The sequence below is a fragment of the Gobio gobio genome (genome assembly GCF_949357685.1).
Source record: "Gobio gobio genome assembly, chromosome: 21".
Classification (NCBI taxonomy): domain Eukaryota; kingdom Metazoa; phylum Chordata; class Actinopteri; order Cypriniformes; family Gobionidae; genus Gobio; species Gobio gobio.
This window is the reverse complement of record NC_137117.1, coordinates 24,030,048-24,058,005: the sequence shown is the minus strand read 5'-3', so window position 1 is coordinate 24,058,005 and position 27,958 is coordinate 24,030,048. Positions and strand designations below refer to the sequence as shown.

General features: G+C 37.8%; 1 protein-coding gene across 1 annotated transcript; it reads left to right on the top strand.

Annotated features, from left to right (window-relative positions):
- The first annotated feature begins 30 nt into the window (after positions 1-30).
- On the top strand, positions 31-26,907 carry erbb3b (erb-b2 receptor tyrosine kinase 3b). Its single transcript, XM_079802315.1, has 28 exons — positions 31-572; positions 7,757-7,908; positions 7,992-8,172; positions 9,975-10,100; positions 10,592-10,654; positions 11,343-11,461; positions 11,603-11,744; positions 14,096-14,209; positions 14,351-14,468; positions 14,747-14,820; positions 14,929-15,019; positions 16,419-16,633; positions 16,750-16,882; positions 16,969-17,059; positions 18,022-18,179; positions 18,837-18,890; positions 19,012-19,153; positions 19,822-19,941; positions 20,046-20,144; positions 20,226-20,411; positions 20,538-20,693; positions 21,138-21,213; positions 21,293-21,439; positions 21,526-21,623; positions 21,719-21,895; positions 22,130-22,201; positions 24,124-24,355; positions 25,718-26,907. Exons 1-28 carry the CDS (start codon positions 494-496, stop codon positions 26,548-26,550), a joined length of 4,248 nt encoding a protein of 1,415 aa, XP_079658441.1. The 5' UTR covers positions 31-493; the 3' UTR covers positions 26,551-26,907.
- The last annotated feature ends 1,051 nt before the right edge of the window (positions 26,908-27,958 follow it).

Below are 27,958 nucleotides of genomic sequence, written 5' to 3'. Positions count from 1 at the left end.
GTGCTACTTTCTGAAGGGTGGAGAAGCGCCGCGTTCATGCAGTGATTGGTAAATAGCAGCAGCTCTATCGGGCCAATCCAACTCTGAACATCATAAGTGTAGACTCAGGGAGTGGTGAGCCTGCGTCATACTTCCAACTTTCCTTCTCACTCTCCTAATCTCGTTTTAGCCTTGTAAATAGTTTATTATCTGTTGACTAAGTGGGAAAATCCGATGGGAATGGTACTACTGCAAAGCGGAACTTTTTTGATGATGCACACAACGCGGATTATTTGACAGGGAACAGAGATTATTCAACAAGCAGCCGAAGTAAACAACTACATGAACTTCATGGATGTGTTATTTTAGTTTAGTTTTTTTTTGTCCACCGGAATATCCCCCATACGCTGTCCATCTTCCTTGGGGAGCACTTGGTGTCTGTATTTTCCGCAGCGCGCGGTATGTCTGAGGGCGCTCGTGTCAGCTCGAGACGATCCTTCACTCACGAGACGAGATGAGACAGCAGGTGCTCGCGCTCAGCGCGCTGATGTGTTTCTGTGTACCCCAGCCAGTAACTTCACAAACACAAGAAGGTATAAAAGTGTTATATATATATATATATATATTATTGTTAAAACGGCGTTATAAACTCATATGCCTGGATAATGTGTTCTTGTAGAAAATTATCGTTGTCTCCCCTAACAATTTATCGCGTGAGTTTAAAAATTAACTGATTATTTGATTTTCTTGTCATGCTTTATGCCCTTTCCACCTGTTTAAATTTCATGGGTTGTTTCACTTATAAACTAGGTAGGCCTAATATAATGCAATATTTAACTGGGTAGTTGAGACATTAATAGACATTAAGGCCTACTTGCCAATTTTTCTGTATAAAGGAAAGCCGGTGCTGTGACTGTCCACACGAGTTTTTCCCCAGTTTAAATCGCCATGTGGTGTGACAAATATATTTTTAAAAGCAAACGTTCAAACTTAGGTCTTTAAAACTTGTGTAGAAACCACTTTATTTTACACTGTCCTTGTTACATACATATTACATGTACTTACCATAGTAATAACAGTACATTATGCATAATAGCATGTAACCCTCAACCAAACCCTACCTACCATAACCCTATAGTAAGTTCATATAGTTAATTAATATTACTCAGTACTTAAATATATAATTACACTGTAACAATGACACCGTAAAATAAAGTGTAACCTAATGTTTTCTATGAAGTTTAGCATGTCACAGTGCAGGACACTGCGGTCACTTGACGTCATGTCAACCACCCATTGGACTTACTGACCCTAAATTAGAACTTAATTTATGATAATGGTCAAAGGTGAATGATTTGAGAAGTGTGTGTGAGTGGGATGAGCTTATACATTTCTAAATAATACTAATAATAATAAAATAGGGGGACGTGTCTAGCATAATGGCTACTGTGCCTTTACAGTAGGATTTTGAGTATTTGCTTGAGCATGCCATTAGCCAGACAACATGAGGCAAAATAATTCTAATGCATACTTGTTTATTTAAATGACCCTCAACTATAACCTGTGCCACAGTGGTCATGTTGACTTGATATATTGACACTTTTGAAATGATTAAACCAGCTTCCACTTAAACAGCTTTATGGCACAACTCACTTTTTCCTCAGTAGCACTTTTTCACAGAACATTAGCTTCAGGCACTGTGATTCCCTTGATAGCCAATCACAATCACTAATATTTGCCGCCAATCACACGTTACTGAGCTGAACAGAATAAGGTGTGGGACTATAGTGCCATATCATAAACCGCTCTTTAATAGCTCCTTTACAGTCATGGCTCCAAAGTTCAGCCTCTTTTAAGCATACAAGAGGTTCGATAGGAAGGACTGGACTAAGTTAATAATATAATCACCTTTTCCTTCCGGAGAGAAGATTTCAAATGGATGACATCTGCTCTGACCTAATAAAAACTCTCTTGATGGTGCAATATTTATATTAAGATACTATAGTAGGTAAAGCCTATTAGTTTTAAAAGAGAAATGCAACACTTCATTAAATAGATTTCCCAAAAAGAAAAGACAGAAACCATGCATACTTCCAACTTACAGCCAAACGCAATGGCCTCAGATTCGGAGCAGTCTGTACTTGCAGAAGTTCACGTGAATAGGCGTGGATGTGTGTTTTGGAAGTTGCCTTTTTTTGTTTCACGTCGGCTCTTCTTTCAGTTTGACACTAGTTCTAGTGTCATATATTTCGCAATGTTACTAATCTTTGCTTTGCCTCATGGGTTCTTCCACTCACCTTCTTCTCTTTTTTTTTTTGTCTCTTGTTCTTGTTTGTCTGTCATGAGTGCCCAGTATCCGCCCTGACACTCTTTGAACTATAATCATTGTGTGCTGCTGGATTCTATTGTATATTCCATAGAGGCTTCTGCTCACTGTCTCTGGTACTGTTGATTTAAGATTACTTGTGTGAATGAACAGGACTCCATAAATCCATACATTATTAGCATCCAGACATCATATGTGTATGGCTATGAATATGCACATGCTATCTAGACAATACCTGATGCAACAGCAAATATGTACAAGTCATGTGGGTGTGTTCACCTTTACATGTGCATGTCTGCATAGCCTTTTGTATGAGGGTGTATCTCAGATTTCATTTAGCATTCATTATCATTGACTGCTGGATAGATAATAGGGATTCACTGATTAAAATTCTGGCCAGTGCAATAATTATTCAATGTTATGGCAGGTAAATATCGCTACTCTTTTGTCTGAACAAAAAATGATGTCGTAATTTGTCTGAACAAAAAATGATGTCGTAATGCTTAAGTTAATGCTTAAGCATAACAATAGTATGTACAATATGAAATGTGGTTAACTATTGATTTTGAGATCTGATAAAGAATGGAATGACAAAAAAGGAGTGAAAAGTCTTATAGATTATAAGAAAGTGCTCTTAAAAGAATAAGATGTTTGCTGTTAACTTGCACTGTCCATTTAGCCTCATAATGCATTTAGGTCTGTTTTTTTACCTGGAAGAGAGAAATAAAACAATTCTAAAAAATACTTAAGTATAGGAACCAAACTTTGGGCCAAGACTATCGGAATACACATTACTTTTATTTTAAAAAGTTTTTTTAAGAGATATAACCTTTAAAAAAAAAAAAATTCACCTTTTGCATTCTTGTCTTTTTTGAACTGGATATAAAATGTGGTTTACACATGATGTCAGGCCGATTTCTTTCTTTCTTTGTTTCTTTTTTTTTTTTTTACATCTGTGAGATAAATTTGTAAAATATACTTAGCCTTTTTCCCATGTCTCACAAGCACTTTTAGGACTTAATTTTGTTGATAAACATGAATATGCATGCAATTTATGCATATATAAATTAATCCTCTTTTTCGTCTGAAAGTGAAAGTTTTTGCAAGTAAAATATATTTTGTTTGAAAACTTTCCAGATTAATATTAATCTTGTTTTGATGTGTTTTTGTTTGTTTGTTTGTTTGTTTGTTTGTTTGTTTGTTTGTTTGTTTGTTTGTTTGTTTGTTAGAAAATCAATATGAACCGGACCTGGGAATGCAAAAAATGTATACAGATTTTGAATGCATAATGTGGGTTAAAAGTAACAACAGTCATTTAAAATCTAAGAATATGCAGAAAAAAGCTCCTACAGTTTAATATACAATATTGGTCAATAAATATGCATATCAAAATATAAATATCCACTGATACCAATTGAATATTGGCTGATAACCAATGTGGTCCCAATAAAGTGTGCAACCCCAGTAGATAACATTCAAATTCGACTGGTAAAGTCAATATATAACTTATATTGCAGAACCTAGAAATAAAAGGGCCATGTTTATAGATATAACATTTGCTGTGCTCACAAAGTGTTTACAAAGTGTTTTCATTTTGCATTTGTTCTTTTATCTAGACAAACTTGCAGAATTTGCATACAGAATAATGTGCAAATGTGTAACAGCAACCCATGTGCCAGCACTTCCTGTAAGCAGCACATTTTTATGCTTTCCCAGAACAGATGCTGCCATAACTCGTCCCCTCCAGCTTCATTCCTAGGAGTATCAGAAGCACAGTTAGACTCAGTTGTATGGTTGTACACATTTTAGGATGCAGTAACATATAGAATAGAGCAGTGTAAAGGACAGCGGTCACACTTAGATTATGTCCCTATGCCCTCCCCTTCGGACTCCCCCTCCTCTTGATAGAGTACTACGCTCACACTCATCCGATTGTCTGGTTGTATGATCTCAGCCCTGCACACGCACACACACACACTGTCAATCAGAGCTACACATTAACAGAGCCACACATTTATAGCTAAGTGACAATACTGTGCTTTGTTCATTAATAATGCCTCTCTAGATCTCATAGCCAGATAGAGCCTTAGGCCTCAGACATGCAGCTGAGCATTACACTCTACCAGTCTCGGGAATATACCGTTTAACCCCTCGCAAAATACGCCCACAATGCACACTAGGTTCTCTTGGCTCTCAGGCAGTTGCCGGCTCCCAATGTTTAAAGATTTTGTTCTTCCTGAGTGTTTTTTGCACACAACTAATATTTTATAGCAACACTATGATTGATGGGTTTATTGAATGCGAACACAAGCAGGTTCACCAGCCAGAACTTGTTGTGTTTATTTTACAATGTCATTTTTAAGTCCTCCTATGTTCTTAAAGGAATATTCCAAGTTAAACTCACGCCCCATTGACATATTTGTGGCTGGCTCGTCCCACCTCTTAGGGTTAATTTATGCAACTCTGCTCTACAAAGGAAAAACGCAATTTTGTCAAAATTTTATGAAATTGGGTTTCTAAATCCGGGTGCACACCGTGTGATGTATAGAAATGGTGGCTATCAAACAAAAACAACAAAGACGTGTGTGGAGCAAGTGGTGGTTTGTTGTTATCTCACTACTTGTGTCATCAGGTTCTGCGTTCCTATTGGTTTTTAATTTGACAGTTGGCATAAGAGAAGCCAAACTGCAGGACTGTGCCTCAAAGCACTGACACTGCCAGAATTTCGTTGGAGGTAACATGCCATGGACTAACATGTCAAACTAGCGATCAAAGACTTCAGATTTTGGCCTAGGATCAGAGGAGTCTTTTAGGATTGACAAAATTTGTCTCAGACAGCCAAATCGTGGTCATAGGCCTGGTTTAACAGACAGGGCTTAGATTAAGCCAGGATTTTGCCTTAGTTTAATTAGGATATTTAAGTAGCTTTTGTAGACGTGCCATAGAAGAAAGAAAGAAAAAATTCTGGTGTGCATTTTGAGACAAAACAACGGCACTGACATGTTTTAAGATATGCCAGTGCAAGTTGCTTTCAGTTGCTTTTCAGCATTTCTAGCTTTAAGCCTTGTCTGTGAAACTGGGGGGAATTCCAGTTTTTAAACCTGGTGAATCCCACCCACCACCACCACTGCACTACATATTTATGCTGCCTTCAAAAATCGATCAGATGAAGGTATCTCAGGAGACAGGAAGTGAAGCTAACATTAGATTCGGACGTGCCTTGATGTCTTCCAACCTTGAAATGTGTCCTCCGAAGGCAGCATTTTCCAGGTTTCGGACGCAGCCTAGGACAGGGTTGACAAATACTGTCTTAGACTGTGATCTGTCATGTGACGGACAGGTTTGGCTCAACCATGGTCAGATTCTGAGTTCTTGTGTTAGTTTTCTTTTGTTGAGCAAAACTTATGCAACAGTAAATACACGTTAAATAACATTTTTACAGAAGAATTACCCTCCTCCATCCCGAGCTCCTCCTCTTGTCCAGTCAGGATTTGGTATTCTGATTCCCCTTGAATCAGACTAAATTCCCGAATTATGTTGTACATTAAATATTGACATTAATGATATCTGCAATATATTATGTTAGTTCTGTTGTGAGGGTTTCACTGCTCTCCCTGCTTTTATCCTTGCTAGGCTGCATGGATGCGCAGGGAGTTCTTGCCCAGAACAGAACCATACCGCCAATCCAAACTGTATGCTTGCCATGCCTTGCCTTGCCTATGCTAATAGTCAATCTTTGATAATAGTGGTTCTGACAGAACCAAGAAAATGTTTCTTAAAACATAAGAAATGGTTGTTTTTGTCATCAATTAGAACGTTAGGAAAACATTCTTATAACATAACACTGTTAAGGTCCATTCACCAAAGATGATAACTATAAAGTTATTGTACAATTATTGTACTAATTCTATTAGAATAGGGGAAAAGCAATATTGTTGGAATCACTTTCAGAAAGATATATTTTCCTGCTAATAAACACTAATAACAATGACATTATGTGCCAGATGACATGACCACAGCTCGCGCTTATATTAAACAGAGCAGTATCCTGTGTTGGTGTGGACACCAATAGTTATCATTATAGTTATCGTTCTTGGTGTGAACAGGCCTTCCACTGGGTGGCTTACATTCTCAGTGTATTTCTCTAGACAAAATGTCTCTTTATTTTTTTACAAACTTTTTTACGGACAAGTTGTACTGAATTTAAGATGGAATATTCCTGATGAAGATTATGGTTTATTGTTATGTCTCACAACACCAGGATCTCAAATCTGTTTATGCTACAATGCATCCTGGGTTTTTTTTCTTTAATGCCACAGTAGTCAGAGTGGCAGTTAAGTAAGTGCATGCCCACGTGTGCTCATGGTGAGGTACCCTCAAGGGAGACCCTTGTGTATTTTATAGGTGGGGTGAGTGAGAGAGCAAGAGAGTGACTTTTCTATCAGTTGTCATGTCTGTGTCACCTCAGGCCAATAACCCTGGATTCCATCTCTGTCTGAAGCTAGTTCCCACTATTATGCTCGTCTCTTTTCAAGTCTGTTTGGAGACTTTCAGTTGTCTTGTACTACATGCTGACCTGCAGCATCTTGGCGACCTCTGACCTTGCCCTCATTATGTTAATGACCTTGTGGTGTGGCCACTGCATGATGTCTTTGTGTGCGCTGTGAGTGGAAGCCTTGTGTGGAAGTGGCCACTTCAAAAGGGCTATATTTGTGTACAGAGGCCTCTGTGACTGTTCTTCTGCAGTCTCATACATTATTGCTATTTGAACAGTATATCATAAAGAAGTATTCTGGGTTATTTACTACTTAACATGTCTATGGGCAGCATTTCTAGCATGCCATCGATTACTTCAGGAAGTTTACTTCGCCCTTTGGTTTGTAAATGGAAAATGCTTGAACAGTAATACACTTGCACTTGGAAGTCATGCAGGCAAGTGAGCAGTACCACGATGAAATGTTTAAAACACAGTATCATACTGGTTCATAAGCCAAAACTAAGGGCTAGGCTGAAATGATTATGTGTAATAGTCAGTAAGATTTTTAAATGTTTTTGAAAGAAGTCTCTTATGCTCACAAAGGCTGCAGTAATATTGTGAAATAGTATTAAGATTGTAGTTAAAATGTAGTTTATTCTTGTGATGGCAAAGCTAAATTTTCAGCATCATTACTCCAGTCTTCAGTGTCACATGATCCTTCACAAATCATTCTAATATGCTGATTTGCTGCTCAATAAACTTTTTCATCATCAAAAACACTTTTCAAAACATTTATTTGAAATACATAAAAATGTCTTTACGGTCACTTTACTGTATGCTGAATAAAATTATTGATTTCTTTAAAAAAAAATAAAAAAAAGACAATAAGGGATGTGACATTCAATTTCTGTTTAATTTCACAAACTTATACAGTACAACATAATTAGATCATAATCAATCTCTTTCCCCGCCAGTTTGCACGGGCACCAAGAATGCTCTGAGCTCCACTGGCACCCCTGCACAACACTACAACAACCTGAAGGAGCGCTACACCGGATGCGAGATTGTCATGGGCAACCTTGAGATCACACAGATGGAGAATGACCTCGATTTCTCATTTCTTGGAGTAGGAGAATTTTTTATGTACTGTATATGAAATGGTTGATTTGGCTATTGCTTTAACATGCTTAACTTATGCTTCTCTTTCAGAGTATCCGAGAAGTCACAGGCTACATCCTCATTGCTATGAACCAGTTCCGCAGGTTGCCTCTGGACCAGCTCAGAGTGATTCGTGGTAGCAGCCTGTATGAGAAGGAATGGGCCCTTTCTGTCTTCCATAACTTTGAGAGTCACAGTGGCCTGGAAGATCTGGGCCTAACCAACCTCACAGGTGAGACGAGATTAAAACACATCGAGTTTCCAGCGATGAGTAATTTGTCCAAACTGAACATGACATGCGTGCCACTGCAGAAACAGAAACCAAGTGATCAAACAAAAATTCTCCTTACAAATGCTTCCTTAGATCATTCCTTTCTGTGAAGGCATTTGTAATCTTGTGCTAGTTTGCTTAACAGAAAGTATATTTGACATATGTGATATGCGGAAGTGTGTAGGAGTGTTTAGGAATCTGGTAGATTTGCATAGTGTAGCTCTGGCACACCCATTTCACTCAATAGAGCTGAATGATATACAGACAGGCCCTCAAAAGACCTTGAGCCTAGCAGAAGTGTGTCTGTCTCTTTTGTGGATCACATCGTTTAAACTGCATATTTTACAGTATATCATTTGGCCTGTCCAGACTAATCTGAGATGTAAGAAAAGGTGCATTGAAGAGACACATACAGGGGGATTTAGACCCAATCCTCTTCCAGAAAAGTGGCCAGATCAATATGTGATGCTGGTGGAGAAAAAACATTTTCTGATTTGCTCCTCCAAAATATCTCAAAGTGGCTCAAAAATATTTAGATCTGGTCCATATTTTCTACTTCACTTTCATGTTCATCAAACCATTGTCCCAAGTCTTGCTGTGTGTATTGGTGCATTATCATGCTGATACACGGCACTCCCTTTAGGATACAATGTGTGAACCATTAGGTGCACATGGTCCTCCAGAATGATTTGGTAGTCCTTGGCAGTGACGCGGCCATCAAGCACAGTAGGGAATGCCATGATACTGCAGCTCAAACCATCACAGTGGGGCTCTTTGGGGCTTCTCCACACCGTAACTCCCAAGGATGTGGGAAAGAGATCCCATCAGAGAACAATATATGTTTCACATTGTCCACAGCCCAAGATTTGCATTGTTGGCATCATTGAAACAAACTGACATTTGACATTGGCACGAGCAACCAAAGTTTAGGCCATAGCAGCCCGACCATGAATATTGACTCTGCGGAGCTCCCGACGAACAGTTTTGGTGGAAACAGGAAAGTCAAGGTGTGTTAACTGCGTTTAATTCTGCAGTGAGTTGGGCAGCAGTAGTTTTATGTTTTTTGGATACAATGTTAGTTAGTACAGGTTAGTTCCTGGACATCCCTTTCAGACAGCTTCCTCTTGCATTGACAGTTACTCTTGTTGGATGTAGTTTATTCTACGAGGTGGAATTCCAATATTACCCTGGATATCATAGCTCTCGATACACCACAAAGACTTGCTGTCCTGGCCACAGATGAGCCAACGAGACGCGCTCCAACAATTTGTCCTCTTTTGAACTCTGATATGTCTCCCATTGTGTTGTGCGGATTGCAATATTTTATATACAGCTGTGCTATTGCTCTGTTTATTCAATCTTTACACTCTGCTCTTACTGTTGGAATGTAAAATTTGTGAAGATTGGCCTTGCATATATAGATGTGAAACCTCCAACACTATATTGGCCCGTGTTTCAGTTTCATTGTCCAGCTCCTGTATATCTTCTGTGTAAGCTGATTGGTATCTTACTATTTTTAGCCAATGTGCTTACTGCTCTTCTGAGACATTTCCAAGAACTATAACAGGACCTCTTGATGGGAAATTGAAACTTAAAATGAATCTTTATGCTCAATACAGGGCAGCAAGCTTATATATATATAATATATATATATATTAGTCAATATTTTAGACAAGCAGACGTGCAAATAGGTGTTTGTTCCCCCCTCTATGCGTCCCCTGTTCTGCCTTAAATGAATTAGACTTTCTTCATTGTGTCTGCAGAGATCTTGGAAGGTGGAGTACAGATTGTCCAAAACAGGAACCTCAGTCATGCTCCATGGATCAACTGGCGGGACATTATCAGAGACAGTGATGCTCGTATCCAGATCCAGAACAATGGAGAAAGAGGTTTGTGTGTGAGATAGATATCATTGAATTATGATAGTCATTGAATTATGTTTTTATATCCATGTCCAGAAATGTTTTAATCATTTACTCACCCCCATAATGTCCCATCCCCATATTGTTGTTGTCCTTCTGTAAAACACAATAGAAGATATTACGCAGAACATCTGAGCTATAATCTACCATGTATGGAATGTGGATGATGCAGATAAGAAAAGTAGCCTAAATGACTTCTTCTGAAGCATTCTTAAATCTTCCTTTTTTGAGGAGCAGTCACTTGAATATATGTTCAAGAACAAATGGCCTTTAGTGCCAATGATTTCCTTGTTTAAAAATGCTGTTTTGAAACAAAAGCACGAAATGAGTTTAAATGAGACAATACCGGGTTAGAACCAACTGAGAATCTGTAAATTATGACAAAATGTTAATTCTTTTTGTGAACTATCCATTTGACTGCACTCATTTAGATATTTGACCTCTCTTTGTGTTCATAGGATCATGTGATTCTGCATGCAGAGAATTCTGCTGGGGTCCACATAAAAATCAGTGCCAGAAATGTAAGTAACTGAGATTCATTTCTCATATACCACTGTTCAAAAGTTTGGGTCAGTAATGTTTTTGAAAGTTGGGGATTTTTCTAAATTTTTCATTTCATTCTAATCTAATTATTAAACTAAATTAACCATATAAACTAAATTACTGATCTAAAGCCAACACTGTCACTGTATGATAATTGAAATGAACTGATGACATCACCGTTTTCTCCGGAATGGCTATACAGCTCAATAAAATTCTGTTGCATTATTTTCCTTTTTAACACTGTAAAGCTGCTTTGAAACAATCTGCATTGTTAAAAGCGCTATATAAATAAAGATGACTTGACTTGACTTCATATGCTCACCCAGGCTGCATTTATTTAAACAAAAATATAATATATATTTGGAAATGTAATTTTATTCCTTCGATGGCAAAGCCATCCTTTATTTAGCCAAAACATTTATTAATGTTAAAAACAGTTGTGCTGCTAAATATTTTTGTGGTTTCTTTATGGAACAAAACATTTTTTGTAACATTTTAAATTACTTTACAATTACATTTTAATGCATCCTTGCTGAATAAAATTATATATAGTCATTGTGTATGACTATAAGAAATTCATTAAATAATACAAACGGTATCATTTAATGAATTTCTTATAGTCATACACAATGATACTGATGTATTTAGTCTGTGTGTGTGTTTCAGTGACAAAAACAGTGTGTGCACCTCAGTGTCATGGCCACTGTTTTGGGACCAACCCTAATGAGTGCTGCCACACAGAGTGTGCTGGAGGCTGCATTGGACCGAAGGACACAGACTGCTTTGTGAGTACTAGCACTATTGTCATTATGCTCTCATTGCATTGCTCAAGATCTGTCACATCTATTGTAAGAAACAAATACAATGAAAACAAAACAAAGCATTGTAACAAACTTTTCTCTAACTCTTAATACTTTCTCAAACAGGCCTGTCGGCATGTCAATCACTCAGGCTCCTGCGTCCCTCACTGCCCTTGGCCTCTGGTGTATAACCGACAGACCTTTCAGCTGGAGCCCAACTCTGAAGCCATGTATCAGTTTGGTTCGATCTGCGTACCCAAATGTCCCGGTGAGTTATGAGCCACAACACCCGGTTTACCACAGAGAAGGCCTTCACTAAAGCATGAGCAAGAAAATAAATAGTTCCTGGGGTAATGGTGCCTTGGTGGATAAAGATCTGGGATTGTAATTCAAACATAACTGGTTTGTAACCTGGTGGAACTGATGTATGGGCTAGTAAATTATTGTAAATGAACTGTGAATGAACTCTGGGAGCATTCAGTGAGAGCTTTGGGTGATATGCCTCATTGACAGTGCATCAGAACTGCACTGACGTATCCATGGAAGACCATGAACAACACGGTAAACATGACACAAGTTTAAACAAATGCCAGATTTGAATGGTGCTACTCCACTCCCTTTACTGTGTTTTTCTTTTAGATTAAATTTGAGTCCACAATTAACACTGGCCAAACACCACTTGCGTTGGCGTTGGAAAGTAAATAAAACGCAGGATAGTTGGCTGTTGACATTTTTGGGAATTCAAACATAATACATGGTTCTAAACCACAATGTATGATTGCTAGACTATGATTGCTAAATCTGACTTAAGCAACATGAACAAATCAAATCAGTGATACAAGACTAAAGAAAACAGACTTTCACTTCTCACTAAAATATATCCAGAAAGACACAGAAACAAAAATAGCCACTAAATAATTCCTTTTAAAAATATTTGGTCCTCCGCGTATAAGCTTAAAGGGGTGGTAAAACATGATTTCACTTTTCTAACTTTAGCTAGTATGTAATGTTGCTGTTTGAGCATAAACAACATCCGCAAAGTTACAACGTTCAAAGTTTAAAGCAAAGGGAGATATTTTCTTTTAAAGAAATCAATTTCTAAGAACTACAGCAAACGGCCAGTAGGCGACTACAGACATTCCTCCAGGGTTGCTGATATCACCAGCCCCAATATTTACATAAACCCCTCCTCCGAGAATATTAAATAAGGGGGACGAGGCCATTTTGTATTGCTGTGGGGAAGCGTTGTTAGTAGGCTGGAGTGTTGTTGCCGCGATGCCGACGAAATGCTGTTATTTTCATCCGGATTGCAGGTCCACTTTGTTCAGCCTTCCTAGGGACGGGGGAGCATTGCAGTGCGTTTAACATACAACATGTTATGTGCATATGTGTATGAGACAGAGGGGAACAGGTCGCATTTGCAGCAGATATAGGTATGCTGCGCCTTCATAAATCAAAGCACGAGACAGACAGGGGTCGGAGGAGAAGACCAGAAAATGTGACATAATGGACAATATTTGTCTGTATTTGCAATACACGAACTGCGGTTCAGCTGCGTGAGCCCCCGCTGCACATTTCACGGAGGAAAGCTTCCACAATCTTCGCGAGTTCAATGCAGGATTCGTACAACAGCTTGTCCTGAAAGATGGATTTAAAAACAGAAGGTGTTTAATAGTTCTTGCGACAGATATTTTGCTATAATCATTCTAAAAATACAAAAGTAACAGTGCCATTCAGTAGCGATCACTAGATCCGCAGTCTTTACTCTTAAGGACTGAACAGGTTCTGCTCGATCATCTTCACTAAAATTGTCTGGGTCTGATTCGGGCTCAAATTGGTATGGTTTTATTGATGCCATTGTTTCTAATACTACCAAAGCACAGTCTACCGGTAAAGGTAAGGGGCGTGACGTTTCAGACAAACGTGCACTAGGAGGTTAGCGAATCACAACACACTGGGCCAGCTAACCAATCTGAGCCCATTGCGTATTTTTGAGGGACTGGCTTCATACAACCCGAAAACCATCAGACCGTTTTTACAAGGAGGGACAGAGCAGTGTAGAATAAAGGTAAAATATATGAAAAATAATGAAATTTTTTAAAAACGAAGCATGAACACATGTTACAGTGCACCCCACAAACACAATCAAGCCTTCAAAAGAATGTGTTTTACCACCCCTTTAATAAAGCCTGAACCCCGTTGTCGGTCCATCTGTCGTTTATTTTAAACTTCATTGTTGATTCGAATAGCAAACAACTCTTACTGCACGCACCGCAACAGACTTAAAAATGGTGGTTAAAATAAAATGCTGCGAGGAGTCAACCAATCAAAATGCTGCATGAACTCTACCAATCAGCATGTTCAGCACCCAAGTCCCACCCCCGAAATAGTACTACCTAGCGCACAGGGACTTTCTGAGGGAGACATTTTTAACACGCCACCCCAGTATCACCCCAAAGCCCCTAGTTCCTGGGGAGAGTTCCTCCGGCTCATGTATCTGTAATAATGGTAGTCTAGAAAGAACAATAATGGTTAGACAAAGAGAATCTTGTAAGTCTTTTAAGATAACAAAGAGTGTGACATGTAGAATGGATGACCTTTCCTCTTATTTTTCTTCAGCTCACTTTGTTGTGGATGGCAGCGCATGTGTGAGCAGTTGCCCTCCGGGTAAAACAGAAAAAGAGAAAAATGGCATTAAACAGTGTGAAATTTGCATTGGCCTGTGTCCCAAAGGTAAAGTGTCCATCCAACCTTTTTAATTTACTGGACTACAGCAGATGAATGCATTTAACTCAATGTACTTAAGAGTCTTGAAAGAAGAAAATTCATCTGTTGTCATGTGTCCCCTCATATTTTTTCTCTTTCTCTGGTTAGTATGTGAGGGAACGGGAGCCAATCATAAACAAACAGTGGACTCCATTAACATAGACAGCTTTATCAACTGTACCAAGATCCAAGGAAGTCTACATTTTATGATCTTAGGTATCAAAGGGTAAGACACATAGCTCTCTCAGACCTGAACAACACTGTGCCCCATGAACAGTTTGTCCTATATTCCAGACCTTTGCCCTGTAATGTCATTGAAGGCTTTAATTAGATCTTTACACGTGATTCATGGGCTATTTCTCATGAAGACTCCAGCTCAGATTCTTTCACTGCCTTCCACAGGTTATTAATTGATGAATAAACAGAGACCAGATTGATGAGTGCCCACAGGGAGGCCATTACTGAGATTGTTTATGCTTAAATATGCACTGTTCTATTCTGCAGAGACGTCTATCATAAAATACCACCTCTGGAGCCTGAAAAACTCAAAGTATTTAACACTGTCAGAGAAATTACTGGTATGCTACTTTACTTTAGGCATCCACTGATTGCTGTCTTTTTGTGTTGTTGTTGCTGTAGTTTTTTGGTTTTTTACGTCATTATGTGTGTGTGTGTGTGATATGTAGGCATTTTGAACATCCAGTCTTGGCCCGATGAACTCAGCAACCTGTCTGTTTTCTCCAGTCTCACTACCATTCAGGGGAGATCTCTGCACAAGTAAGACTTAGTGTGTGTGAGAGTGTTTTATGTGTATTTGCATGATCTAATGTTAACGTTTTGCAACATATGCAAATGACTGAATTGTCGTAAATATTGGAAATGTAAATTTCATTATTGTTATTCCAAAAACGTTTTTCTTCGTTTACTTGTATTGTTTGATATTTGATACACAAAAGTTTGGGGTTTATACAATTGTTTAATGTATTTGATCAAAAATACAGTAAAATTAGTAATGCTGTGAAATATTATTATTATAATTTAAACTCGTTAGAACTCTTTTCTATTTTAAAATGTAGTCAGAGCCAATAGCATTTTGGGCAGCGACAAATTAATCCTGGCTCGGGTACCTTTCCTGATCCCGTCCCTGTTTTTCGCTTCCTGTCAGTTCTCTATACTCAATAAAGGGAAAAAATTAATAAATAAATACAATAGAAAAAAACTGTACTTTTTTTTTTATTAATGTACTTTATTCCTTTGATGGCAAACCTGCATTTTAGCATCATTATTCCAGTCTTCAGTGTCACATGATCCTTCAGAAATCATTTCTAATATACTGATTTGCTGCTCAAGAAACATTTCTTATTACTATCAATATTGAAAACAGTTGTGCTGCTTAATATTTCCGTGGAAACTGCCCTTTTCAGGATTTTGATGTTTTTTAGGATGATTTAATCAATACAACGTTTAAAAGAATAGCATTTATCTGAAATATAAATCTATTTAAATGTAAAAATGTCTTTACTGATACATTTGATGCATCCTTGATCACTGAAACTTTTAATGAATAAAAGTAATAATTTCTTTCAGTATTATTAATTTTTAACCTGTGTGTGTGTACATCAGTCAATATTTGTCATATTCCAGTCATATCCCATGTTTTTTTTTTAATCCTTTAAATGTTTGTCTCTCCACTAAGTGTTTTGTTGCTTTTTATTCCTGCACTGTTTAACATTGTGCATGCGTCTCACCATTGTTTTTTGTGTTCCTTGTGTTTGTATGTTACTCCCCTCATTCTCCACATGTGCTTATGTCTGTCCTGCAGCCCTAAGAGGTATGTACTCCCTGCAACCCATCTGAAAACCGGTATTTCTTTATCGCCAAATCCCTCTAAATCTCATGCACAAACATTGTCTTTTTTCCTGCTTTGGGTGCCAAGTAATGACGACAATATTCCTGATGAGTTGTGAAATGTTTCTTTAAGGATAACCGGGGCATGTATGAGCATATATTCAAACTGAAATCAGATGAGGGTCATGAATTGTTCATGTGCTTTCATTTGTGATCTGGCACTGGGAGCCGGTGGGGTGCTCGGGTTAAATCACTGTGGATCTGTCCCTTCCTTTAGTCATTCACCCTTTATGCTCCAAATTCTCATTCATTTCATCCTCTCCATTAGGCCCTTCTCTTTGTTGGTGATGAGGATTCCCTCCCTCACATCCCTGGGACTGTATTCCTTGCGTGAGATTAGCGATGGCAGTGTATACATCACTCAAAATATAAACCTGTGTTATTACCACACCGTCGATTGGAGTCAGATCTTCACCGGTAACCGCCAGCAGCGCAGACGTAATAGCAATGACATCAAGGACAACAAACCCCAGATCCAGTGTGGTCAGTTATGTTCCTCCCTAACTGTAGAATGTGTCTGTTTCACATGTTATTACGTTGTCGTTCATTGTTAACTTGCTTTGCATGTCTTTGCATGTTTTTGTATTGTGTATAAACAGAAGAAGAGGGCCATGTGTGTGACCCACTGTGCTCAGACGCAGGATGCTGGGGCCCGGGGCCTGAGCAGTGTTTGTCGTGCAGGAACCACAGTCGGCACGGCACCTGTGTTTCTCACTGCAACCTCTACTCCGGGTCAGTGTGCTTGGTAGATTTGTTTTATATTTGTATAAGTTTATTGAAAGTTGGTTCAGTGTCTGAAGGACTGTGTGTGTCCACAGAGAGCCACGGGAGTTTGCAGCATCCAATGGAGAGTGCCTTGCTTGTCACCCTGAGTGTCTACCCCAAAATGGGAAAACATGCCAAGGAGAAGTATGCAACTTCAACATTTTCTTTCGTTTAGTATAATTTTGCTACCCATGCGGGCTCAAATCAGTGTTGGTATTTGCTAAAACTATAATGAAAAGCATTCTAATGTAAATTGAAGTACTAAAATGACAAAGCTAAAACTGAAGAAAAAAAAAAGATTTATTAAAAGAATAAAAAATGCACATGACAAAATTACAAGAAAAATTTAAATGAAAACTGAAAAAATCTTAAATTAAAAGCTCATACAAAATACTATTTTTTTATTTCTTTGCTTGCTTGTTTGTTTATTTATCTATTTTTATAGAGATTTTTTTTGATTATTATCTTTTGTCACATTTGAAGCCCCATAGCTTTTCTCCCTCTCATCTTCATAGATTTCATCTATCAGTCTGTGAAACCATTTTAGGCATAGAGACATGTAGACTCTTTTAAACACTATACATTTCTGTTCCTGTGCACAAGTCACATCCTCGCTTTTGTATTCTGTAAAATAACGCAATTTGTGTGTCCTTTGAAATAGTTCAGATTTTTCCCCGCTTAGATCTACTGTTCATGTGATTTGTTTTACTTAAACTTTATGGTATCCAAGTCTTTGTTTTTAGCAGTGCCTATTTCACACATTTTTTTATCCACCTCTCACATCTTTTTTATTGTGTATGATAGTGCTAGAGGGTGTTATGATAATGATCTGTACACAACTTTTTTTAAAGTTAAAAAAAATCCAACCCACACACTCTCTGTGTAATGTCTGCATGTTCAGTTGATTACAGTAACCTGCCAGACAGGCTTTCCTGGCTCTTTGCTTCAGATCTGTTCATTGCACAATACATCACTATTAACAGTGACTTAATAAAGAAATTCATTGGCACTATTTGTCTTAGTGCGGGTGCTTAGTGACAGGAATATTTGTTCTATTAATATATAACTTATATAAGTTTGTCTTCTTTCTTTTTTTTGTGCATCAGGGTGCTGATCAGTGTATAGCATGTTTAAACTTGATGGATGGCCCTCACTGCGTTTCTACTTGTCCTAATGGAGTGAATGGAGAAAAGGGTCAAACCATATTTAAATACCCTAATGCAATGGGTCATTGTGAGCTCTGTCACCTCAACTGCACAAGAGGGTAAGTCAAGCTAAAACAAATTTGCCCTAGAGATTTTAATTCCAATTGAGAGATAATGGTTTGATGAAACCAAAAATTATTCAGACACCAAGGGTGCAGAACTCTATAGTTCATTTATGTAAGCGAGGAAAGCAAAATAATGTCAACTGTGATATATTATACCCCAAAATCCTTCATACAGTGGACTACCAGTAAAATTTATGAATAATTGGGACCAAAATTTTTCAGACACTTTGACCTGACCATGTTTTGCTTAAAGGGATAGTTCACCCAAAAATTTAAATTAGCCCATGATTTACTCATCCTCAAGTCATCCTAGGTGTATATGACATTCTTCTTTCAGACGAATAAAATCGGAGTTATATTAAAAAAGTCCTGGCTCTTCCAAGCTTTATAATGGCAGTGAATGGCTGATTCGTTTTTTAAGGTCCATAAAAGTGGATGCATAAGTGCATCAATTACACACCTTACTATCAAAGTTATCTGACATTATCAAGATGAATTTGTTCTGACACAGTTCTTGTCATATTTTATTACCATTTTCTAAGCTATAGCGAATAAACTGTGATAATGGGAGAAAATGCTGAAGGTGTCTGAATCAATTTTGGTTTGACTGTATGTAAATGTGTTCACTTGTGGTATTTGTCCCCTGACCAGATGCACAGGCCCTGCGCTCAGAAACTGTGTAGATCATGATAGACTTGTGAGCAGGTTAGTATCGCCCTCTTCTGGTTACAATTAGAAAGTACAAACGTCTATAGGATATAGGCTACACATCAAAGATATAGGCTACACATCAAATATTTTCCTTCACCAAGCACTTTCCTCTCAGCTCTCAGATCGCAGGTATAGCAGTTGCTGTATTTGCTGGTATCATCGTGCTCTTGGCACTGTTTGTGCTTGGCATGCTGTATCACAGAGGACTGGCGATCCGTCGCAAAAGAGCTCTTAGGAGGTATCTTGAGAGCGGGGAGGTGAGTCATTTGGCATATAGGCATTTTACTTAACCTATATGTATTTAAAAAATAAGGTTCCTTGCTTATTTAATACAATGATCTATTTACAATGGATACACGCTACCGTCCAAAAGTTTGGGGTCAGTAAGAAAGAAATTAATACTTTTATTCAGCAAGAACCAATTAAATTGATCAAACCTGACAGACAAAAGATAAATACAGTTTTTTTTTTATTATTTAAACTTATTTATCAAAGAATCCTGAAAAAAAAATGTATTGCTGTTTCCACAAATATATGAAGCAGCACAACTGTTTTAAGTATTGATAATAATAATTCTTGAGCACCTAATCAGCATATTAGAATTATTTTTGGATCTGGAGTGATGATGCCGAAACATCAGCATTGCCACCACAGGAATAAATTACATTTTAAAATATATTATCATAGAAAATAGTTATTTTAAATTGTAATAATGTAATAATATTTCACAGTATTACTGTTTTTACTGTCTTGATGAGCTTAAGATACTTCTTTTAAAAACGTAATGACCCCAAACTTTTGAACGGTAGTACATGAAAAAGTGGCCTCTGAAAATTACATTCAGACATTTTTATCATAAGTGTGCTACTGGCCACTGTACTTCCTTGGCTATCAATATTATATGATGCACATTTCCTCTACACAGAGCATGGAGCCGCTGGATCCTGGAGAGAAGGGGACAAAAGTGCATGCTCGCATCCTAAAACCACAAGAGCTGCGAAAGGGCAAACTTCTGGGCTGCGGAGTCTTTGGCACTGTCAATAAGGTTGGAATGCCTCTCACATTTAAGTTGGCCTTTGGTCAATTCAATCCTAAACTGAGTTACCTGTTCCCTGGACTGTGATTAAGCTTAAGTGACTTTATCCTCAGGGTTTCTGGATCCCTGAAGGAGACTCTGTAAAAATCCCTGTTTCAATAAAGACCATCCAAGACCGCAATGGCCGACAGACCTTCGCAGAAATTACTGATGTGAGACATTAGCTTGTACTAAAGGTACACTCATACATGCACTGCTTCATGCCTTCATACCTATTTTTTACCTGTCCGCAGCACATGCTTGCAATGGGAAGCCTGGATCACCCGTATATCGTGCGTCTCCTTGGGATCTGTCCAGGGACAAGTTTGCAGCTGGTCACCCAGCTCAAACCTCAGGGATCCTTACTGCAACACCTTCGCCAAAACAAAGACAGTCTGGACCCCCAGCTTCTGCTCAACTGGTGTGTGCAGATCGCAAAGGTGAGATGAGAAGAGTATGTACTGAAGTGTCCTGATGAATTTCATCTTTTCAAATGGCTTTTAATCTGTCTTTACACAGCTTTTTGGTGCAAAATGTTTATTCACAACATCTGTATGTATCTTTAGGGCATGTATTATCTCGAGGAGCACTGCATAGCACATAGGAACCTTGCTGCACGCAACGTGCTGCTCAAGAGTGACTACATGGTACAGATCTCAGACTTTGGGGTTGTAGACCTGCTTTATCCAGATGATAAGAAATATGTGTACAGTGAACACAAGGTAATTTAAATGTCTCCTGAAATAAGATATATATACACTACCGTAGAGTTTGGGGTCAGTAAGATTTCTTTTATGTTTTTGAAAGAAGCCTCTTATTCTCACTATTTAGGCTATTTATTTGATTAAAAGTACAGTAAAAACAGTATTTTTACAATTTACAATTTAAAATAACAGTTTTCTATTCAGTTTGTGGACACAGGGATACTTTTTTCCAGGATTCTTTGATTAATATGGAGTTTGAAAAAGCCACATTTATTTTAATTTAAAAGTAATCAATTTAATGCATCCTTGCTGAAAAAAATTCTTACTGACCCCAAACTTTTAAACGTTAGTGTATATATTCTTTAAATATATATAAAATTAATATAAAATGTATATGAGAAATAAGTTTACTAAAAACGCATCATCCGTTGAGGTTGCTGATGAAATTGTCTCTTTTTTCAGACACCAATTAAATGGATGGCATTAGAGAGTATCCTCTTCAGAAGATACACTCATCAGAGTGATGTGTGGAGCTACGGTGAGTCTCGGGTACTGTTGAATATTAGTTTTAGTTGTTTGAAGTTTATCTGAGTGAATGTTCTTCTTATTTATTCCAGGTGTGACTGTATGGGAGATGATGTCATATGGAGCGGAGCCGTACACAGCTATGAATCCTCATGATGTGCCAGGTTTACTGGAGAAAGGAGAGCGGCTGGCTCAACCACAGATCTGCACCATAGATGTCTACATGGTCATGGTCAAGTGTAAGGCAGATGCTAGATGCATTTAGGCAGTGTTCAATGATTTAATGCACTGTTAAAACACATTTTTATTCCCCACCTTTCCCTAGGCTGGATGATTGATGAGAATGTAAGGCCTACATTTAAAGAACTGGCCAGTGAATTTACAAGAATGGCAAGGGATCCACCACGATACCTTGTGGTGAAAGTAAGAAATCAAGATTTTCTTTGCAAGTAGTCAAATATAGTGCACTAGAAAGCAGGTTTGTGACTGATTTAATTGATTTCTGTGCCATAATGTAGCCTGCTCAGAATTGCGCTGGTGCAGAGGAAAGCCACCAACGTGTTAAAGCCTCTCATTTAGAGGCAGGCTTGGTGGAAGTTGATGACGATGAGATATTGCAGGATGGCTTTGCTACACCTCCCCTCCAGCTGTCACCAACTAGAAGTCATTCTCGTCTCCGTATGGCCTCCTACAGGGTGAGATGTCTGCAATACACTTCAACGGATATTTCTATCACGTTTAAACAATTGTTCAAAAGTTTGGGGTCGGTAAGATTTTTCAAATGTTTTTGAAAGAAGTCTCTGCATTTATTTGATCAAAATTTGAAATTTTACTAATATTGTTTTCTATATTAATATAGCACTAATAGTAAAACCTGGGTGTATATAGAAACTGAGCATGCACAATAATTATCTTCTTCCTCTCTTTAGGGCACCTCAGAACACACAACAACTATAGGCTATCTCCCTATGACCCCTGGCCCAGGGGACGACCCTAGACAGGTCAGCTTTCATATCATGTTGATTTGACTACAAGCTTTCAGCTTAAATTAACGGTTTTGCTAAATGCATTAGATCAGGGGTTTTAAAACTTTTTAATACCAAGCACTCCCAAATGTGATCCCTTTGTAAGAAACCCCTTTCCTAAAACATAAAGGCAGCTTTATACATTTTCTCATATAAAAAGACCCATTTATACTGTGTGAGAAAAGAGCCTAATTAAATAATATGCTTTTATATTACTTGTATTATAATACAACCCCAAATCAGAAAAAGTTGGGACAGTATGGAAAACGCAAAAAAAAAAGAAAAAAAAGTAGTGATTCTAAATTTACTTTGACTTGTATTTCATTGCAGACAATATGAACACAAAATATTTTGTGTTTTGTCTGGTCAACTTCATGTCATTTGTAAATATGCATACTTTCCTGTAATTCAGACCTGCAACACATTTCAAAAAAAGTTGGGACAGTAAAGCATTTACCACTTTGTAATGTTGCCATTCCTTTTCACAACACTTAAAAGACGTTTAGGGACTGAAGACACCAAGTGATGAAGTGTTCCAGGTGAAATACTGATTCATCTGACCACAGTACACGTTTCCACTGTGTGATGGTCCATCCCAGATGCCTCAGAGCCCAGAGAAGTCGACGGCGCTTCTGGACACTGTTAACATAGGGCTTCCTTTTGGCACAGTACAGTTTTAACTGGCATTTGTGGATGTAACTACGTATTGTGGTACTTGACAAAGGTTTGCCAAAGTAGTCCTGAGCCCATGTGGTGATATCGCTTATAGATGAATGACGATTCTTGACGCAGTGCCGCCTGAGGGATCGGAGATCACAGTTGTTCAGCTTAGGCTTGCGCCCTTGTCCTTTACACACTGAAATTCCTCCAGATTCCTTGAATCTTTTAATTATGTTATGCACTGTTGAATGTGAAATATCCAAATCTCTTCCTATCTTTCTTTAAGGAACATTGTTTTTAAACATTTCAATAATTTTCTCACGTATTTGTTGGCAAACTGGCGATCCTCGGCTCATCTTTGCTCTTAAAGGATTAGACCTTTCTTGGATGCTGCTTTTGTACCAAATCATAATTACATTCACCTGTTGACATCACCTGTTTCAAATCACATAATTATTTAACCGTTTTATCTCATTACTAGCCCTAAATTGCTCCTGTCCCAACTTTTTTCGAAATGTGTTGCAGGTCTGAATGACATGAAAGGATGCATATTTACAAATGACATGAAGTTGACCAGACAAAACATGAAATATTTTGCATTCATATTGTCTGCAATGGAATACAAGTCAAAGTAAATTTAGAAATCACTTCTGTTTTTTTTTATTTGCGTTTTCCATACTGTCCCAACTTTTTCTGATTTGGGGTTGTATATCATTGTACTGGAGCTAAATAATTTATCTACTGACTGGCTCTCAACCTTCAAAGGTCGAAGGTGCCACATTGTCAACACTATATTTAAATATTCAATATGTATTGTATTCTCCTGCAATAATGACAGCTAGTTTTTATTGGTATATTAAACTAAGTAACCATAATTAATTTTATGACTCCTGAAGTGTGTTCTTCATAAAAGAAACAATAGCCATAGAGGGGAATATAATTTTAGCTTATATCTTGATTGTATGTGTTTTAATGTTTTAATTGATTAACCATTAGTATTAAAGTGTGTTTGTTTTTTCTAACCACTATTAGAGTAATATCAGAAGAATAATACGAATATTTATTTGGATAGAACTTTTCGCAAATAAAAAAGAATTCTAAATCAATTTTACAGTTAACTTTAACAGTCCTAAACAACATTTTAAAATAATTCTATGGACCCCTGTTTAAGAAACACTGCATTATATCACAAATAAATACAGAATGTGAAATAATATAGTTGCATTGTTTCCACACAGATGAGAGCCCAGAGGAGGAAGACTGGCTCAGTGAGGACAGAGTCAGAGTGCTCGGAGGGCAGGGGGACCTCGGTGGACATTGAAATGGTTGAACTTACTTCTCAAACAGGTAGTCTTCGCAGAGGTCGTAGTCGTATGGACACCGGCGTGTCGGTGGCGTCAGATCTGTTCTCGCCAGGTCTAGAGGGTGTAGACGAGGACCATTATGGATATGTGCTGCCCACAGAGAGAGGTAAAACAATATTGATCTCACATGTATTACTTTCCATGTACATACTGGAACGTTTCAGGAGTGATAACCACTATGATAACCATTCTGGAGGGAAATACCTAAATTATTGTTCTGTGTGTGTATGATACACGACTCTTGCAATGATTGACACACCGTAGTAACCATAGCAACATTCTGGTGTTTTGTGTTTGGTATCCGCGATTTTTGATCAACGTAATATTACAGCGACCACAGGATTTATGTTCTGCAATTTTAACAAAACCACAGCCAACAGTAGCTTTGTGTTCTGTTTATGCTTGGAAGGCTGTTTTGCAGCGCTCTCTCTTACAATGTTGCCATGTCCTCCTATTATAAGTGTCTTTGGGCTTAAAGGGATAGTTCACCAAAAAACGAAAATTACCCCATGATTTACTTATCCTCAAGCCATCCTAGGTGTATATGACATTCTTCTTTCAGACGAATAAAAACTAATACAAACCCATCAATTCACTTCAGAAGGCCTTCATTAACCCCCTGGAGCCATATGGATTACTTTTATAATGGATGGATGCACATTTTTGGGCTTCAAATTTTGGGCTGCCATTCCCTGCCATTATAATTCTTGGATTAGCCAGGACATTTTTTTAATGTAACTCTGATTGTATTCATATTAAAGAAGAATGTCATATACACCTAGGATGGCTTGAGGGTGAGTAAATTATGGGATCATTTTCATTTTTGGGTGAACTATCCCTTTAAGCCCAAAGACACTTATAATAGGAGGACATGGCAACATTGTAAGAGAGAGCGCTGCAAAACAGCCTTCCAAGCATAAACAGAACACAACGCTACTGTTGGCTGTGGTTTTGTTAAAATTGCAGAACATAAATCCTGTGGTCGCTGTAATATTACGTTGATATTAATATTAATATTACGTACCCAAAAGTGATAAAGTTTATGGAGTTATTACAGTTGACATATGCGGGTTGCAAAATGATTATTTTCAATATAAAGCATTTGTACCGTATTTGCTCTTGTTTGCTGTTATCTCTAGAAAGATCTGGCAACACAAAAAAGGCTTGTACCTCTTTTCCTGTGATTTTTTGCACTACGCATACAGAAGAGAGATAAATCCCTGTTTAAATACATCATCAACAACAAGTTGTTCAGTTTCTGTACACACTGCATTGATTGCTTTTTTTTTATAAATGCGTGTTGTCACTACCTGCATTTTTCGGGAGTTCATTCAGTTGCAGAATGTGGTTGTCACTCCTGAACTGTGTGTTACAGAGGTGAGCAATAAAAGGTGAAAATACATGCGACTTTAGCTGCAGTGTGGGACTCAACTGTGTGCATTTTTATGACACAAATTTTCTCATTTAGGTTCCAGAAGCACTGTTTCGCATAGTAGGATATCAAGTAACTCCAAGAGTGCTCTCTCGACACCGAAAACAGACACCACACAAGAGTACGAACTAATGAACAAAGAGCCCCATCGGCTTTCAACTACACCTACAGATAGCACTGACGCTTCATCTGCACTGAGCAAACCATCTTCCCCTCCTTCTGCTTACACATGCGACAGTTTACCACAGAAGAGAGACACTGACTCAACACAAACCGAACAGTCAGATAAGGCCATCAGTTCCCCTGAAGGGGACTGTCTGGAGTCTGCTGCTGCTGCTGCTGCTTGTCTGGATGGAACAGTAACATGTACTGACGGGAGTCAGTCTGAGATCAGCGCTGTAGAGGGAGAACCCTCAGAGGAGCAGCAGCCACAAGAAGCTGGGGTTGAGTATGAATACATGGACATACGTACTGACATACACCAGCAAAACGTAGCAGGGGTGAGCACAGCGAGCAGCCCGGATCAGGTGGAGAGTGGCGTCAAAGAAGCAATTTATCAAAATGTAAGAGAGCCGCCAAGGTTGACAGCAAGACATAAGGAAAATGAGGATTCGGATTGCACTACACAGCGCAGTGAATATGTGGACATGGAGGCATCTGGGAGAACTGGCTCTGAGGATGGAGATCAGGCTGATTATCAGAACATTCCAGTTAAGGGAAGGCCTGTTTTGGGAGAGGAGTCACAAAATCCTGGTCTCAGATCCTACATAAAAGTGTGTACTGGAGTGGAGGCGCAAAACACTTCATTTGACAACCCAGACTACTGGCACAGCAGATTATTCCACAAGCAGGATGCCGTATGCACGTAGTTATTGACTTCAACTCACTAACAGAAACAATTTGATGGATGAACGATGGAAACAGAATGGACTGGCATTAACCAGCATGTTTCTGAGGATGTATATCTACCATGTGTTCAGCATTTGAACGCATGAATGCTAATGTGCCAACGAAATATACTTTATATGAAATGTCTTGTCTTGTTGAAGATTGGCCTACCTCCACTTGTCTCTGAAGTCCAACTCCTGTGGTTTTGTATACAGATTTATGTTTGTTTTTTAAGACGATGATTTTGGTTTACTCAATGAGGAACCATTCTTTTTGGAAAAAAACTGTTGTATATTGATTTTCCCAATAAATAAAGTAATTTTCTTTTTATTACTTGCGCTTATTGTCTCCCATAGTTAATTGTTCACATTATTATATGTAAAAATGTTGTCAAACAACTATAGGTCAACTTATTTAAAAATGTTTTATTACAAAATGAAAAATTACTTCATTAAAAAAACACAACAACAAGCATTTCAACTGTAACAAATTATGTAGGATTTATTTAGAACATTTTTCACAGAAATATTAAATAATGCATTATTTTGCATGGCCATATTCCACGTCCCTTAATCATACCCAATTCCTAAACAATATCTAAATTTAACTACTAACTATTCAAAAGCTGTAATTATTAGTAGGAGTTTAATGAGGTAAAACTAGTTAATAATTAGTTAATAGTGGGAACTGGACCCTATTCTACACCCGTATTCTTCTGTTGTTCTTGTGTCATGTGTTTATTGGGCTTCATTTATTGATTATATAAAAAAGCCTACCACTCATTACAACAAAACTTATAATCTTTACATGTTGTCAGTTTAAGTTTTACAAGTGTTATCTATGACATTGTTACATTTTAAGTCAGACATGACAATTTAGGATTTAGTATTTGATTTAGATTAATTATGTAACATTTGATTCACTAAAACTCATTAATTTGAGAATCTCACACCTTTTGAGATTTAGAAATTCTTTTAATAAATAATGAAATTAATGTACTCACAGCAAACAGCAGCTTTAGAAGCGTTTCATGGACCACAATGGAATCAACAAGCTGGTAGAAAATGAAAAAAGGCACATCTAGAGTCCAAACTATTGTTATAACAAAGAAACTTGTGCATGTTATTGTGACTGCATAAAATCTGATATGCAATAAAATAATTACTTAGTTCATTTTTATTTCAGTTATTGACAAAATTACAGCTTGATTGAAAAGTCGCACAATAAAAATATTCTGTTTACAAATGATGTTTACCTTGGTTTTTCTTAATTTTATTCACAAATTGGCTGTATTCTATTAAAGCTCATTTCCACCATAAATATATTATGACATAAATGTCGAAAATATGATTTGAAATGTATAACTAGACAGTCAAAATTTCTGATTTA